The 18524-nt window shown below is 51.8% G+C and overlaps 1 protein-coding gene across 12 annotated transcripts in view; it reads left to right on the forward strand.

The window, feature by feature from the left end:
* The window catches only part of LOC109759320 (probable magnesium transporter NIPA2), a 64267-nt gene extending 46300 nt beyond the window's left edge, over positions 1–17967 (forward strand). For 6 of the 12 annotated variants that reach the window (XM_020318139.4, XM_020318144.4, XM_073501304.1 and 3 more), the window contains 2 exons: positions 903–995; positions 17547–17967. In XM_020318139.4, coding sequence (XP_020173728.1) covers positions 903–995; positions 17547–17726 — 273 coding nt within the window. In that variant the 3' untranslated portion in view covers positions 17727–17967. Of the gene's footprint in view, positions 1–902; positions 996–2045; positions 2488–17546 lie in introns of those variants that run through there. The other 6 variants (XM_073501298.1, XM_073501303.1, XM_073501299.1 and 3 more) reach the window with 1 other exon arrangement.
* The last annotated feature ends 557 nt before the right edge of the window (positions 17968–18524 follow it).

Raw genomic sequence — 18524 nt, forward strand, 5'->3', positions numbered from 1 at the left:
TAAATAAAATGCCAATTTACTTCCTAAAAATACCAGACAAATCACAAATATACCACTACTAGTATAGAGCATAGGAAAAACATTTCCAGCCTCAATGCAATTTTGTAAATTCGTTTTCTCCAAATAGAGCGAACTTGAGTATTAATATAATTTCCTAAAAAATATTTAGGGTTTAATCTATTCCCAGAATTGGTTCTAAAAGTCCATAAAAATGTTCTTAACATTTTCCAACTATATATAACAACAGAGAACTCATATTATCTCCTCCAATAATTTGCCTTGAGTTGAAAAATACTTTGAATATTCCAAAAAAAAAATGCTCAGAAATAATGGTGCAAATTAAAGATTCTATTAACATTCCAAATTTAGAAATTATGGGATGTAACACCTGGCCAGATGTCCATGGACATGCCCGGACGTGTCCACAGACATTTGATGGGGTCTGTTTGCTTAGCCACATTGGAGATGCCCTAACCACTCTAAAGCATCTGATGGTTTATCTCTTGATTTTCCAAGCATATTTCTATTTGTTTTTAACTGATAATCTTAGCAAGCAGAGTTTTCTTAGTATAGAATATCTTTGTAAGCATGCTATTGGTTTAGATGGGAAACTTGCAGATCCTTTGTTTAGTTTAGATTTTGCAAATGTAAGGACACTTGCAAGAGCCTGGTAATAAATTTATCCTTCTCTCAATCCTGACTAGTTAGTCATCCAAAGATAACTAACACAAAATATTGCTTTAAAAGAAAAAAGCAGGTAGAATTCTAAATTATTCATACAAATGGTGAGTTCTTGTTCTACAATGTTTTACCGATATCTTAAATGCTGCAGAAAGAGGTTAATCTGAAATCTGTTCTAACTAGTCTCTTGTGATTATTTCACCTTTGTTGAATTGTTCTAGGCTCTGGACTCTTTCAATACGGCTGTGGTCTCTCCGGTATACTACGTGATGTTCACCATTCTTACGATTCTCGCTAACATGATTATGTACAAGGTGATATATCTGCGTGTCAACTTGCAAATATCTTTGCATGATAACATTCATAGCTTATTTACTCCTAGATAGGAATTGTACTGCATAGTAACGATGAACTAGCAGATTGTCACTGATTCGATGAAACCATTTATAAGTGATAAGGGTCGAAACTTTCATCGCCAGGGATATATGGAACTAAATTGTTCTACTTTCTTTTGTATCTCCTTTTGTCTTTAATGTATTAATTGATTAGACAATTTTAAACTGTGTTTGCATGTTGCAGAAGAAATTATTTCCACATTATATAAGCTTTAACGAGATGGTTTGGGTAGAATAATGTTCCGAAGACCTAGGATAGCGCACTGTCCCTGTCTGGCTACTGCAGGACCTAATCTGAGCTAGAGCTTTACCAGGAGGATTAGGAGAGTATCCAGTGCACCAGGGCTTGTGGTGCCCACGGTGCACCCAACCTCAGTGCACTCATCTAAAAGTCGTAAAAAAATGGAAAAACAAATCAGCACATAATAATACACAACTCGAGAAGCAAAAAAAAGACAAATCTCAGTGAATAGTAGCTAATCTAATTTGGGTTGTGAATTCGTCCAATTATCTCTATTGACACTGAGTTTGTCTTTTTGTTTTACAAACTGTCTTTTGAATTTGGATTTGAATTTTTTTAAGATTGTTATACGTCATTGTGTCTACGCACTCAATTATTTTTATATATTTTTGAAGCTTCTGACATTGTAGATGGATGTCCAATACACCAGATACATTCTCTCTGTTAAGGAGTATTAGTATTGGTCCAGGATTCCTTATTAGGCTATGTCTCTTTCCTTTAAGTCTTGTGTAATATATATGCCCTTTAGGATAGAGATAAGTTGCATCCATAACATGGTATTAGAGCCATCGAGATTCTTCCACCATCGATTTTCTTGGGCTAACCATTTTGTGCTCAATGCTTCATTCTCTTGATGTCCCATCTTCTTTTGACAATCCATCTTCTCTTGATACTTCTCTTGTATCTTCTATTGATGCACTATCTTCTCATTATTCCCTTTGGCTTAGCTTGACATGTTTTTGAAGACTCTTAATGCTACGACGACATTCTCAAGACGCGGATTTTGGATTATCATTTTATTTCCTCTAGTGTTACACTTCTTCAAATGCAATGCTATTGCATACGCTTTGCATTTGAGGGGCGGGGTGTGTGTGTGTGTGGGGGGGGGGGGGGGGGTGTTAAGGGGTATTATTGGTCTAGGAGTCCTTATTAGCCTATGCCTCTTTCCTTGTACCCAAGTCTTGTGTAATATATATATATAGGGATTGACTATTCGCAACCCTGAGTGAGGAATAGTTATTCTTCACCCCCCCCCCTTTATTCTGATATTAATGCATCGTAATTTTACGTTTAGTAAATTTTGTCTTATTTCATACATAAAAAGGGAACGCAATATATATATATATATATATATATAATCGCCGTAAAAATATTTTATGTTACGTAAAATTACTAATGTAAAAACATAGTGTAAAATGTACATAAAATACATTTTTTTGGTTTTATGGCCTAAATTTTTGTTTCCTTATGCCAAATTTTACGTAGTGAATCAATATGAATGTAACTACTTGTATTACAAATGTAATTTATTTATGAAATGATCGTAAAATTACCTTGGGTGAAGAATTACTTATTCTGCACCGTGGGTATATATATATATATATAATATATATATATATATATGCTCTTTGGGCTATGTAATAGAGATAAGTTGCATCCATAATACTGTCTTAACCGAATATTATTATATTAAATCTCTATTTCTTTTATTGTAATCTTTTTTTCAAGAAAACACAAAAGCCTTGCGTCACACTAAATGGTATGCGTCCCCCTTGCTGGCAACAACGCCGCCAGACACCATGCGCCCTCTGTTGCCCATTGCTTGGCTTCCACCTTGATAGTGTCAAGGAGGATGACTTGGCTGAGCTGAGGGTTGTCGGAGATAATTGCATTATGATGCTTACGGATACACCATTGTGCCAACATCATATGATTGAGGACGTGCTCTTCCTAGCAGCAGCGTTGCCCATGGGGGGGGGGGGCGTCAATCGGATCTAGGAAAGCACCTCGTGCCATACCGTGCATGAAAAAGAGCAACCTGTGAGGAGGTGGGCCATCGTCTCCTCTAACTAGTCGCAAAGCATGCAGCTAGGTGCTTTTTGCAGGCATCGTCTCGCTAGTCTCTCAGCGATCTAGCAATGGTCTTGATAGGTGAGCCACATGAATAACCTGACCCCGGAGGGAGCCTGGGACTTTGTCTACTTCCAAGAGCTCCAACCGACCGCTCCCTAAAAGAGGGCTTCATAGTAGCTCTTGCGCGTGTAATGACCCCTCGGTGTCCATCACCATTGGAGGACTTTTAGCGAGGTGGAAAGCAATACCCCGTGCACCATATGCTAGACCTAGATGTACCGCTTAAGGGTCAGAGGGCTCAGGACCCCTGATGTTCGAGATCTAGCGGCGGTTGATCAAGGCCCTCCCTTATCGTCTGTCGTTTCCTAACGCGTCCTGGCACCAGGAAACTGCCGGGAGCGAGATCGGCTCACCGTCGTCGGTGAAGACGCGGTGTGTCCCAAACTAGATCTCTAATTTTAGAGGGGAAACTAGCTAGGGTTTATATTAAGCAAAGGAGTTGTATGAGGACGACAAAGACTTTGTCCATGTTTGGGTAAAGCACATCAGGGACCAACCATTACCGAAAGGCTTTCACCCCGCTTTATATATAAAGCAAACCACCACAACCACAAAGTACCACATAGGTCCACACACACACACAAAGGTAGCACGACAAATAGTACAGAAGGGTTCTGCCGAGGGCACAACTCAACAAGCCCTAAAAATAAAAGACAAGGAGGAGGCACATTAACGAAGATGCTAATCCGGCTCAGGTGGTGGCGGAGGGAGCGGCGGCGCCAAGCGAAGATCCATCGTACGAAGATCAACAATGATGGTGTTGATGGCGTCCCGGTCCTGGTGGCGGCTAAGCGGCCGCCAAAGCTGCAAGTAGCCACACATTTTGAACACCGCGTCAGTAGCACGCCGAAGAGGAACACGCTGGATCACAAGCTTATTTTGAACCGTCCATAGCATTCACGCAAGGACCCCAATGGCCAGCCACCTAATGTGGCGACCCTCTGGGGGCGAGGCCTGGAGCTCGGCGAAGAGGTGTTACACCAACGACCACCGACTACCTCACGTAGGCAACTCCAGAGGAACTGGGCGGAGACACACGAGAAGAAGATGTGGTTTGAGTCTTCTTCCGTCCCACACAAGGGACATGTCCCATCTCCCGGGACATTCCGCTTCAGCACCTCCACACCAGAAGGCACCCGCCCTCGGATCCATTGCCATAGGAAGATCCTGATCTTCAGAGGGAGTCTCATCGGCCAGATCGTCTCTAGGGGCGCGGGTCCTGGAGTGGCAGCGGTGGCCCAGTATAGGGACTTCGTGGAGAATTTGGCCGAGGGCTCTAGGTACCAGGATAGGCGGTCGTGCGCCAGCTCCAGGTCCGGCTCGTGGAGCGCCACAATGTCTAGGAGCTCGTGCCAAGCGGCTATTTCCGGGGGCCCAAGTGGCCGCCGGAACGTGAGGCGCCCTAAGTCAATAAGGGCCGCCTCAAGTGAGACCCGAGGGTCCACCGCGATGGAGAACAGGTCTGGGAAACGAGCCGCGAAGGGGGCATCCCTAGCCCACCTGTCAAACCAGAAAAGGGTGGCGGTCCCTGTGCCCACTATAATGGAGGTCTCGATGAGGAGGACCGGGACCAACTGGATGATAGATTGCGAGAACTGGGAGCCCCCAGACCGCTGGCAGATGGCGAGCGGCTGACCGCGCAGGTATTTGTTCCGGATGATATGCAGCCGCAGCCCACCCTCCCCATTGGCGATCCGCCATAGCCAACGTGTCAGGAGAGCAATGTTCATTCGTTTGGAGGACATGATCCCGAGTCCGCCCTGGTCCCGAGGTTTGCAGATGTCGGTCCAACGCACCATATGATATTTCTGCTTATCACCCTCGCCGGCCCAGAAAAAACGTGCTTGGACCGTGCTGATCTCATGGTGGAGCGTCTCGGGCAAGCTGTAGAAGCTCATGATGAACAGGAGTAGGCTGGACAAGGATGAGTTAATGAGAATCGTCCGCGCTGCCTTAGACAGCCATCTACCCTGCCAGGGCTTGATACGGTGATGGAGCTTGAGCATTGAAGGTCTCAAGTCTGCGACGGAGAGCCGAGAGTCACTAATGGGAATCCCCAGGTAGGTGGTGGGGAAGGAGCTTAACTGACAGTTGAGTCGGTTGGCTATTGTCTGGCTCTCCGCGGGGGAATAGCCCATCACCATCACTTCGCTCTTAGCGAAGTTGATTGTAAGGCCCGACATCTGCTGGAAGCAGAGTAGGAGGAATTTGACGTCGTGATATCCGCCACGGACCCCTCCATCATAATGATGGTGTCGTCTGCGTACTGGAGTAGGGACACACCATGTCCCCCCACCAGGTGCGGAACTATATCGCGGATGTGTCCCGCGGCCTTCGTCTTGTCTAGGATGGTAGCCAATGCATCGACCACCATGTTGAAGAGGAACGGGAAGAAAGGGTCCCCCTGCCTAACCCCACAGAGGGTGGGGAAGTAGGGACCGATCTCGTCGTTGATGTTGACCGCGGTTTGTCCGGAGGAGAGCAACTGCATGACCCGGGTGACCCATCGATCGTCAAACCCCTTCCGGAGCAACACTTCCCGAAGGAAGTTCCAGCTGACCGTGTCATATGCTTTGTGGAAGTCGATTTTCAGGAAGACGGCCTTCTGGTGTTTGATGCGGACTTCGTGGAGGACTTCGTGAAAGACAAGGACCCTGTCCAAGATGTACCGCCCTTGGATGAAAGCCGACTTGTCAGGGTGGGTGATTCGGTTGGCCAGAGGAGACACCCCATTGGTGAACCCTTTTGCCAGGGTGCGGAATATCACATTGATCACTGTGATCGGGCGGAACTGTCGGATGTCGAAGGCTTCGGGGACCTTGGGGATCAAGGTGATGATCCAGTAGTTGAGGCGGCGAAGGTCGATGGCGCCTACATAGAACTCCTCAAAGAGGGCCATCTGTTATGACCGGTTTGGTCTATACCAGAAAGAGGCCCACCGGGCATTAGTATTAGGGGCTTGACCCACAAGTTATCTTAGGCAAGTTATATTAGGCAAGTTATCTTAGGCTAAAGTTATAAATACTAGTTGTAAGACACCGTTTGAGGCAAGCAATAAAGATATTATAATCTTCTGTTGCCCGGCTCCCCAAGGAGCCGGAACCCTAGCCGCCGCACCTAACCCTAGCCACGACGGCGCCTCATCGCCGGCGCGCCCGCTCCAGCCCTCGTCCTCCTCCCCCTTGTCCATACAATCTACGCCGGAGGCCCGGTAGGAACCCTAGTCCTACCAATTTGGTATCCAGAGACACCAGGCCGATCATGTCGCTTCCTCCATCACCGCCGCCGCTGCCATCCACCTTCGCCCCACCACCGCTGTCGCCGGCCACCTCCTCGCCGATGACGGCGATCACGTCCGGGACCATCACCACCACCGCGCCAACGACGACCACCACCACGGCGGATCCGCCTCCGCCCCTTACGCCCGAGGAGGTGTCGGGCACCCTGCGAGAGCTCGTCCAAGCCGTCCGGGGCATCACCCTCTACCTCGCCGGGAACCAGCCCCCGCCGCCGAGCGCCGCCACCACCGCCTATGGGCCGCCGCCGCTACAGTGGCCCGCCCCGGCCTTCCAGGCGCCCTACGGAGGGGCGCCTCCGCCGCCGCTCCTGCTGCCCTACCCGGCCGCGGGAACGCCTTGGCCAGCGTGGCCGACCGCCACCACATCGCTGGGGGGCCCGCCTCAGCAGTTCCTCCCAGCGCCACCGCCGGCCCCCACGATGCAGGCGACGGTGCAGCAGCACCACCAGGCGGCGCCGCCATCGACAGCACCACCACCCGCGTCCCGCCCTACTGGCCGGCCCCTTCACCAGGTGCAATTTCCGCCCTCGTCATCGCCGATTCCCGCGTGGGCGGCCGGCTCGTCTCCGGACCCGGTGTATACTACGGCGCCGGAACACCCAATGCCCTCCCTCCGGTCTGACCGTCCCTCCAGCTCGGCGAACTACGCCCCAGAGATCCCCGACCCGGCACACGCACTACCGTTGACTGCAGCTCCCGGGCACGGTGGCCCGACACCCCCTCGCTTCGCCAAACTGGACTTCGCCACTTACGACGGCACGGAGGACCCCCTTAACTGGCTCAACCAGTGCGAGCAGTTCTTTCGAGGGCAGCGGACGCTCGCTTCGGATCGTACCTGGCTCGCGTCCTATCATCTTCGAGGCGCGGCGCAGACTTGGTACTACGCCCTCGAGCAGGACGAGGGCGGCATGCCACCATGGGAGCGCTTCCGGGAGCTTTGTCTCCTCCGGTTCGGGCCTCCTATCCGCGGGAGCCGACTGGCGGCCCTCGGCCGCTTGCCTTTCACATCCACGGTCCAGGACTACGCCGACCGCTTCCAGGCCCTGGCATGCCATGCGCCGGGCGTCTCCGCGACTCAGCGCGCCGAGTTATTTGTGGGCGGATTACCGGACCATATTCGCGTGGACGTCGAGCTCCGGGATCCCCCCGACCTCCAGACGGCCATGTACTACGCCCGGGCCTTCGAACAGCGAGCTCAGGCGCTGCAGCAACCGGCCGGCCGGGGCGGCCGCCATCCCAGTCGACCAGCGCCGACTCCATCACCGGGCCGGCTTCCTCCAGCCGCGACGACCGCACCTCCGGCCACCACCCGGACCTTCCGTCAGTTGTCACCGGCCGAGCAGCAGGAGCGTCGCCGTCAGGGCCTCTGCTTCAACTGTGATGAGCCCTACACGCCGACCCATGTCTGCCCCCGCCTATTTTACTTGGAGACGGTCGACTACACCGAGGCGGACGACTCGACCGACGAGCCACCAACCGCGGCGGCCGCGGACACGCCCGCGGATTCCACGGCGACGGCATGCGTCGTCTCCCTCCACGCTCTCGTCGGCATCCGTGGCGAATGGACCATGTTGTTACCGGTGACAGTCCATGGCGAGCGGCTGGTGGCCCTGCTGGATACTGGCTCCACCCATAACTTCCTGCCCGCGGCGACCATGCGTCGGCTAGCACTGCCGACCACTGGCGGGGAGCGCCTGCGGATCACGGTGGCAAACGGCGATCGCCTCCGGTGCCATGGGCTCGCCTGCGACGTTCCCATCTCCATCGGTGGCGAGCACTTCTCCATTACATGTGCAGGCATCGACCTCGGCTGCTTCGACTTCATCCTCGGGGTGGATTTTCTCCGGACCCTCGGGCCCATCCTGTGGGACTTCGACGCACTCTCGATGACGTTCTGGCGGCTGGGCCGCCGCATCCGGTGGGACGGCCTTGGGGGCGCCGCGCCAGCCGTGCCACACCTCCAGCTGGCCGCCGCGTCCCAGGAGGCCGAGCACCCCCTGCTGGATCCCCTTCTACAGCAGCACCGCGACCTCTTCGACAAGCCACGGGGTCTTCCACCCGCCCGGGTGTACGACCATCATATTCACCTCGTACCGGGCTCCACCCCCGTGGCGGTTCGGCCCTACCGCTACCCTCAGCTGCAGAAGGATGAGTTGGAGCGACAGTGTGCCCTTATGCTCGCGGCAGGCATCATCCGGATCTCCACGTCGCCCTTCTCCGCGCCGGTGCTTCTCGTCCGTAAGTCGGACGGCACGTGGCGTTTCTGCATCGACTATCGCGCCCTCAACGCGCTCACGCTCAAGGACAAGTTCCCTATACCGGTGGTCGACAAGCTCTTGGATGAGCTCCATGGGGCGCGCTTCTTCACCAAGCTCGATCTCCGGTCGGGCTATCATCAGGTGCGCATGCATCCAGACGACATCGCCAAGACGGCGTTTCGCACCCACCATGGCCACTTCGAGTTCTTGGTGATGCCCTTCGGCCTCGCCAACGCCCTGGCGACTTTCCAGGCCCTGATGAACGACGTCCTTCGACCCTACTTACGGCGGTTTGTGCTTGTTTTCTTTGATGACATTCTTATCTATAGCGCCACCTGGGCCGAGCACCTCCAACACGTCGCCATCGTCTTCAACGCGCTTCGGGCGCACCACCTCCACCTTAAGCGCTCGAAGTGCTCGTTCGGGACACCTACCGTCGCCTACCTCGGCCATGTCATCTCGGCCGACGGGGTGGCTATGGACGCCGACAAGGTGGCGGCCGTCTCTGCATGGCTGACGCCTCACTCGCCGCGGGCTCTCCGCGGGTTCCTCGGCCTCGCCGGCTACTACCGGAAATTTATCCGGGAGTTCGGGCTCATCGCGGCGCCCCTCACGCGGTTGCTTCGCCGCGACGCTTTCGCCTGGGACGACGAGGCGACGACGGCGTTCGAGGCCCTCAAGGGGGCCCTCACGACGGGCCCCGTCCTCCAGATGCCCGACTTCGACCGCCCGTTCGTGGTGGACTGTGACGCCTCGGGTGCCGGGTTCGGCGCCGTGCTTCATCAGGGCGATGGGCCCCTTGCTTTCTTCAGCCGGCCTTTCGCTCCACGCCATCTTAAGCTGGCGGCATACGAGCGGGAGCTCATTGGCCTTGTACAGGCCATTCGTCATTGGCGGCCGTACTTGTGGGGACGGTCCTTCCACATTCGCACGGACCACTACAGCCTGAAGTTCTTGTTGGACCAACGGTTGTCGACCGTGCCGCAGCACCAGTGGATCAGCAAGCTCTTCGGCTTCGACTTCTCCGTCGAGTATCGGCCGGGCCGTCTTAACATCGTGGCCGACGCGCTGTCCCGTCGCGAGTCCGCCGGGGCGGCCCTGTGCATCCGCTCCGGGCCGACGTTCGGTCTCTTCGCCGACATTCGCCGCGCCACTGCGACGGCCGACGACGCCGTCCTTCTTCAGCAGCAGCTCACGGCCGGCGACCTGGAGGAGCCTTGGCGCTTCTCTGACGGACTGCTTCTCCATGGGCGCCGGATCTTTGTTCCGGCGCATGATGATCTCCGTCACCAGGTGTTACAGCTCGCCCACTCGGCGGGTCATGAGGGTGTGCAGAAAACCCTCCATCGTCTTCGCGCCGACTTCTACATCCCTGGCGATCGCGCCCTGGTTCGCGACTGGGTTCGGTCTTGTCAGACATGCCAGCGCAACAAGACGGAGACCCTGAGGCCGGCTGGCTTACTTCAGCCTTTGGAGGTGCCGTCTCAGGTTTGGGCGGATATCTCCATGGACTTCATCGAGGGCCTTCCCAAGGTGGGCGGCAAGTCGGTCATTCTCACGGTGGTCGACCGCTTTTCCAAGTACGCCCACTTCATCGCGCTCGGCCATCCGTACACGGCGGCGTCAGTGGCCCGGGCCTTCTTTGACGGCATCGTCCGTCTCCACGGGTTCCCTGCTTCGATCGTCAGTGATCGGGACCCAGTGTTCACGGGCCATGTCTGGCGCGATCTCTTCAGGATGGCGGGTGTCCAACTCCGCCTGAGTACGGCGTTCCATCCTCAAACAGATGGTCAGTCCGAGGTGGTTAACAAGGTCATTGCCATGTATTTGCGTTGTGGGACAGGTGATCGGCCTCGCGCTTGGGTGGATTGGCTCTCTTGGGCGGAGTACTGCTACAATACCTCTTATCACTACGCCCTGCGCGCGACGCCGTTTGAGGTGGTCTATGGTCGACCACCCCCGCCTATACTTCCGGTGGACCCGGAGACGGCTCGGACGGAGGTTGCGGGTGACCTTATCCGCACTCGTGACGAGATGCTTGCTGAGGTTCGTCAGCGTCTCCTTCAGGCACATCAGCTGGCCAAGCACTACTACGACGATCATCATCGCGAGGCGGAGTTCGCGGTGGGTGATTGGGTGTGGCTGCGTCTCCTCCACCGCTCTACGCAGTCACTCGACCCGCGCGGAAAGCGCAAGCTCGGCCCTCGCTACGCCGGGCCCTTCCCTATCTTGGAGCGCATTGGGAAGGTGGCCTATCGTCTTCAGCTTCCAGCCCGCGCTCGCATCCACGACGTCTTCCATGTTGGGCTGCTCAAGCCTTTCCGTGGCGAGCCACCGGCGGCTCCTCCGGCGCTTCCTCCACTCGCTGATGGTCGCATTCTTCCCGAGCCGGCAAAGGTGTTGCAGGCCCAGCTCCGTCGTGGCGTCTGGTTCGTCCTCGTTCAGTGGGCGGGCCTTCCGGAGGAGGAGGCTACTTGGGAGCAGCGTGACGAATTCCGCCAACACTATCCAGACTTTCAGCTCGAGGACGAGCTGTTTGCGCAGGCGGGGAGAGATGTTATGACCGGTTTGGTCTATACCAGAAAGAGGCCCACCGGGCATTAGTATTAGGGGCTTGACCCACAAGTTATCTTAGGCAAGTTATATTAGGCAAGTTATCTTAGGCTAAAGTTATAAATACTAGTTGTAAGACACCGTTTGAGGCAAGCAATAAAGATATTATAATCTTCTGTTGCCCGGCTCCCCAAGGAGCCGGAACCCTAGCCGCCGCACCTAACCCCAGCCGCGACGGCGCCTCATCGCCGGCGCGCCCGCTCTAGCCCTCGTCCTCCTCCCCCTTGTCCATACAATCTACGCCGGAGGCCCGGTAGGAACCCTAGTCCTACCACCATCACCTCGCGTTTGATCATAGTCCAGAATGTCTGGAAGAATTTAATCGGGAGTCCATCGGGGCCCAGGGCCGGATGCTGGGTTCATGCCTTTAATAGTAGTCCAGACCTCCTCCTCAAAGAACGGTGCCGTGAGGGCAGGGTTCTCCGCGGCAGAGACGCACTGGTGGCCACTCCAGAAATTTGCCGCTAAAGCTAGGCCTCCCTGAGGGGAGGTGGAGAAGAGGGCTTTATAGAAGCCGTCCACATGGGCCCGGATGTCCGCCGGGTGCTGCAGGAGGGTCACCCCATCCCAGAGCAAAGGGTAGTGTTCCGCCGCCTACGGCCATTGGCGATGGCTTGGAAGTAAGCCGTATTGGCGTCACCCTGAAGGACCCACTTTTGTGCCCCACGAAGACGCCAATATGCCTCCTCGTCAGTGTAAATGACCGTGAGTTGATCCTCAAGGTCATACCGCAGCAACCACTTGTTGGGGGCTAGTCCAACGGAGCCAGCCCGAAGGTCAAGGGCCTGGATGGACTCGAGAATGGCTTTCTTGCGCTCCCGCAAGTCGCAGTCGAGATTCGTTCCTATCCCTTCATAAACTGCCTCGCGCGTTTGGCACAAAAATGCCAATCGTCGACAACCGAGAGGGCACGGTGAGGAGAGACGTGCCTCCACCCATCTATCCCGAACGGCTTCGGTGAAGCCATTCTGGTTTAGCCAGAACGTCTCAAAGCGGAATCTAGGAGGTGGGGGTGGCAGGGCGCTCATCCTCCGAGGATAGGAGAAGGGGGACATGGTCCGAGCCGATACGGGTGATGGCGCGGAGGGAGGCAAGGGGGAAGCGATGCTCCCATTCTGGCGAGACCAAGACCCGGTCGAGGACGGAGCGGGTCGGGTCTACCTGCTGGTTGGTCCAGGTGAATCTGGCACCAACCCTATCTAACTCTCGGAGGCCGAGCTCAGCAATGCAGCCATTGAACATTTGCATCCGAGGGTAGTTGACTAGGTCATTACTCTTATCCTCTGCGTAGCCGAGGAGGTTGAAGTCGCCGCCCACCACTACCGGGAGTTGGGTAGCCGACACCTTCCTCATAAGCTCGTCGAGGAAGGAGGCCGACCGGCTGTGGTCGGCAGGACCATAGACGATTATGACCTCCCACTTGAAGTGAACCGCCCGTTCAAAGAGCTCCATGATGACGTAGAACTCACCCCGATCCATGCTACCTACCTCGAAGGTGGCATCTTTCACGCCTAAAAGGATGCCACCCGAGTGACCGGCGATCCCACTAGATGGGAGCCAATGCCAGGCAAACAAGTGAGAGCTCAAGAGCTCGATCCTCGGTCCATGCTACCTACCTCGAATGTGGCATCCTTCACGCATAAAAGGAAGCCACCCGAGTGCCCGGCAATCCCACTAGATGTGAGCCAATGCCAGGCAAACAAGTGAGAGCTCAAGCGCTTGAGCTCTAAAAGGGAGAACTCTGTGAGCATGGTTTCTTGGATGGACACGATGTCAATGTGTTCGTCACGCATATACTCGGCGAGTTGGCGGTGGCGGCCATCTTGGCCGAAGCTGCGGATGTTCCAAATAAGGGTCCACATCAAGGAGCCATCGGGGGGCTGCTTGACCACATGACACGAGAGGCGCTTTGGGCGCGAAGGGCGGCGGTGCGGGAGCGGGTGCGGCCGCGGATCTCAACAACCGCGGCCGTGCTGCCGCGTGTGGGGAGGCAGGCCAGGAGACCCGATGGCTGAAGGATTGGCCATGCGCTCCCGAGCCTCGGCCAACTGCCCATCCAAGATTTCCCGTGCGCGGATTGCCTCGATTTGGACTAAATGGGGAGCAACCTCTCCCCTGAATACAATCGCCGAGTCCGCCGCGACCTTCGCAAGGTGGCCGAGCGGAGCCGACTCAAGTGCGGAGAACGAGCAAGTAGAAGTAGTAGCAGGAATGTCCGTGGTACCTGGCTCGAGGTTCCGTACCGCGCCCTGGAGCTCTGCCTGCTCAGGAATGGGCAGTGCCGGGCTGCTCGCCGGCCTGGCAGCGTCGATCCGAGCACTGCGGCCCGAGGACGTCACCGGCGTCGAGGTCAACCTGCCCCGCCTGGTTTATGCTGTCGTCCGCGGCAGCAGCAGGTGGGCAGCCACCGGAGTGGTAACCACTGAGGCCGCCACCGCAGACACGGCCGACGGAGAGGAGGTGGGCGGGGCGGACGATGGAGAGGAGCGTGGAGAGGCCGGAGGAGCTGCAGAGTGACGGGGTCCGCGCACAGGAGCGGGTCCGTCCCAGTCCGTGGCGGGGGGTGGAGCGTGACCAGGACAGGGTCCGGCACCACGGGCGTGGGGGTGGAGTACCCGGGAACCTCTGCTAGAGACATCGGCAGGGGCGTGGAGACCAGCCATTAGGTGAAGACTATCTTGTGCATGATGGCTATCTCTACAAGAATGGTCGTCTATGCATCCAAAGAAGTTTCTACGTTTCAAGCTGATTAGAGAGCTCCATTCAAGTGATTTTAGTGGCCATGTTGACTATCGCTAACCTTGAGGCTTGTTACTTTTGGCCACAACTAAGAAGAGATGCTGAGAAGGGGAGCCTTGGCGCAACAGTAAAGTTGCTGCCTCGTAACCATGAGGTCACCGGTTCGAGTACTGGAAACAACCTCTTGCAGAAATGTAGGGAAAGGTTGCTTACGAAAGACCCAAAGTGATCGGACCCTTCCCCGAACCTTGCGTAAGTGGGAGCTACATGCACCAGGATGCCCTTTCTGAAAAAGAGATGCTAGGAATTTTGTTCAGAAGTGACCCATATGTCAAACCTTCGAAGGTCAAGTCCAAAAACAAGGTTATACATGCCTTCACCTATTCCTGTCATTCCATGGGAGGATATCTTTATGGACTTCGTCTTGGGTTTGCCAAGAACAAGACGAGGGAGTAATGTTGTGTTTGTGGTGGTGGACCGATTCTCTAAAATGGCTCATTTCATTCCATGACACAAGACACTAGATGCTCATGATGTGGCAAATCTTTTCTTTTGGGAAGTGGTCAGACTTCAGGTGTTCCGATGACCATCTTAGCCCGTGAAAGCAAGTTTCTTGCGGCATTTTGGCTCACTTTGTAGAAGCAATTCAACACTGAATTAAAATTTTCTAGCACTGCCTACCCAGAAACATATGGTTAAACTAAAGAGGTGAACAGATGTTTGGGTAATCTGATCCGTTGCATGTGGAGAAAGAAAGGGACAATGGGATTTGGTTTTATCTCTTTTCGAGTTCTCCTGCAACAACACAAGGCATAGATCGACATGAAGGAGTCCTTTCTCCATTATCTGCACTAAAGTTCCAAGACATGTGGTGGACCTGATAAAGCTACCATCAAGGGGAAACCAAAAATTAGCATTGTCTTCTGCTGATAACTACACTGAACTATTTGAAGATCGTAGGGTTTTGGAAGCACATAATCAGAAGTATAAACAGTTAGCTGACTGCAGAAGAGGTCGAAATCATTCTAAGTTGGTGATGGTATACCTCCGGAAAGAAAGACCGCCTTTAGGTGTTAAAGGGAGGCATAGGCATGAAATTATGGGCCCTTTTCTATTCCGAGGAAGATAAACAATAATGCTTATGTGATCGATCTTCCAAGCAAGATGGGTATATCTAACACATTCAATGTTGTAGACTTGACTCTCTACCACCCAGAGCAAGCCCTTTATGAAGACAACTCGAGGTCAGTTTCCCAACAACCACGGAAGAATGATGAGAAACATTAGAGAAAATTAAAGAGAGAAAAACAGAAGTCAAAACCGTTTGACTTTTACATACTTCTACTCCAATCTAGACAAGGTGGTCCATAAGTCATTGCTTGTTGTATTAGTTTTCTTATCCTATAGATAATCTTTCTGGAGTCTTCTAGCTATGAGTAGAGGCTGAACCTTAAGTAAGTAATGTATTCTAGAGTCTTCTGTCTAGAAGTAGAAGTTGAGATGTGAAAGCTTCTCAAAGCCCTATAAATAGAGGTCTTCACCATAGTATCCTGGAATGCGGGACGAAAGGGCTCTGCTCACCTCCTCTCTAGGCTTAACAAAGTTTAGAACACAAACTTAGAGAGCTTTGCTCCTTTATCTACCCAATGGGATATCCTCAAGTGAGTTCAAGGCCTCCCACTTGTGGAGAAACTCTATTGAAGTTCAAGACCTCCCTTGTGGAGAAGATTCCTCTACGAATTCAAGACCCCATGGAGATGAACTATCTTTTGGTTTCCATCTTCCTTTGTGGTGTTTGGATCAAGATGTACCGCCTATGTTAACTTTTGGTTATGAGAAGTGTGTTTGGTTGTGAATCTTGTCCTTGTTGAGCCTTTTCCTCTGCTTATGTTCTTCCCCGCATCCATCTTCAGTTCGTGAAGATCGGGTCACCCCTATGGTTTGCTTGTTTGCTTTGATCTGCGCTCTTGCATAAGCACGCTGCCTATGTCAGTTCCACTTGCATCACATTCAATCTCAAAAGTATTCGCAAAATCGGGTAGAACACAAGTTGTTGTATTTGTTTTCTTATCTGATAGATAATGTTTCTAGAGTCTTCTAGCTATGAGTAGAGGCTGAACCTTAAGTAATGTTTCTAGAGTCTTCTAGCTATGAGTAGAGGCTGAACCTTAAGTAATGTTTCCCAGAGTCTTCTAGCTATAAGTAGAAGTTAAGATGTGAAGGCTTGTTAAAGCCCTATAAGGCCTTGTACAATGCTAGATGCTTAGGGAGGTGCTTAGAAAAATAAACCAGATTTTCTCAAGCACCAGTGCCTATTTCTACAGGAGAGACGCCTAATTAAGCGTCTACCCTGTACAAATAAGCACCGGTGCTTAAGAAAAGCCTAGTTTATTTCTCCAAGCACCTCTCCTAAGCACCTTGCATTGTACAAGGCCTAAATAGAGGTCCTGATCTCTAGTTTCTAACCAACCTATGTACTCACTGCCTATAACAGAACTTGGTGTTTTAATCTAAGATCTTGGGCTATGATCTTGTGTTTAAGGAGTTTTGGACTGCACTCATGCTGCCATATCGGCCTATAGTTGCTTCTAGAGCGATATGTGGCGCAATAGGTTGAAGTAGTTCTTCAACACTAGTGATGTACACTTTGTAGCGTTAAGGTGGAGTTGTTCCTCTATAACCTTGTGCTGATTCAGTAAAGTTATTTAAGTTTGCAATCATTGAGGAAACGGCATAATCTCCTCACCATGAAGCGGTGGAGGTTGTCATTGCTCTTGTCCTCGTCGCGGTAGAGCATTTTTAAGTCCCTAAATGACGACCTAGTGGCCTAGTAGGACATCTCGCATCTCATCGAGGAAAGCGACCTTGTCCAACAACCAATAGTCTTCAACGGAGGGGGAGACCAGAAACGTCACACAATTGTCCGATAAGTGGACGTTGCTCATCCAAACTGCGCGACTAATCCAAGCAACCAAGATGCCACCCCTCGTCTTGATAGCCGGCAAGTAGAAATAACCATAAAAATCCGTGCCTAAGGCTTTCATAACCAATACATGGAATAATCCGATAATGTAGTCACTGCCTTGCATATGTACGCCTTTAGCCCATCTCCACAACATGTAGATAGTGGAAATATGCGACATTTTATGTGTTCCTGTAAGATTAATCTTGTACTCCCTCTGTAAAGAATTATAAGGGCATTTAGATCACTAGAGTAGTGATCTAAACGTTCTTAATTTCTTTACAGAGGGAGTAATATTGAAGTGGTTGCTTCTTTCCTTGATGAGTCGTGTACTATAAACAATATCCTGGCATAATTATGTGTATTAATAAATTGATCCTTTCTTAAGTAATATGTATACATAATTTTTATCTGACTTAAGGCCATGATTATTTCCCCATTTCAGGATTGGGTTTCACAGAGTGCAACACAGATAGCTACTCAACTATGTGGGTTCGTGACTATTGTTGCAGGGACTTTTCTACTTCACAAGACTAACACCAGCAGCACAGATAGACATGCGGAGAGTGCACCAACACCTCCACCTCCACCGCCGCCGCCTGATCAAATTTGTGTGCAGGGATGAAGCCTGCTTCCAAGTTATTACCTAACTTCAGCTCCACATCTAACATGTACCAAAACATCGAGACAACAAGCACATGGAATCCGATTGAATGTTATATTGGTATAGTAGTAGCATTTTTTGTTAAAGATGTTTCTCTTTTACCTGTATAATTGAAGTGTATGAATATAGTCTTCATTACACATGACTTGAAATTTATGCAGAGAGTTTATTATAAAAAATAAATGGAAACGATACTACCAAACGAAGTTTGTTTTAACGAGAACTCTAATGTTCCTAAATTTTATGGACTTTCCCAATATCGAAATGACCTTTTCAGAACAGGTCCGAGTAAAATAGCAATAATTCAAAACACTTCTTTTTCTATTACATTATTTCGGAAACCTAAGGACTCGATTGTATGGACATTGAAAATATAGGATTTTCGATCTTGGCTGGGAAAGGAGGGAAACGAATACTCAACTTAAGTTGAGTAAATAGAATTCCATATCGATCTCATAGATCCCTAGAACAAACATCTACATCTAATTCAGAAAAAAGTTAGAAAATCCTACGTATATTTGTGTAGTGTCAAAAATGCTCTTATGTTGTGTGATGAGGGAGCATATTTGTGAAACGAAGAGATTAGTTAAGACGTTGATTCTTATGTATGTAATCGCATTCATTCAAATAGTGGAGCGACGTATGTAATCGCATTCATTCAAATAGTGGAGCATGCAGTAAAGATGTTGAGTTTTATGTAATGGCATTCATTCAAATAGTTCCACGAGATATTCTCTCTACAAGTTTTTTGCTATTTAG

The sequence above is a fragment of the Aegilops tauschii genome, chromosome 6 (genome assembly GCF_002575655.3).
Source record: "Aegilops tauschii subsp. strangulata cultivar AL8/78 chromosome 6, Aet v6.0, whole genome shotgun sequence".
NCBI lineage: Eukaryota > Viridiplantae > Streptophyta > Magnoliopsida > Poales > Poaceae > Aegilops > Aegilops tauschii.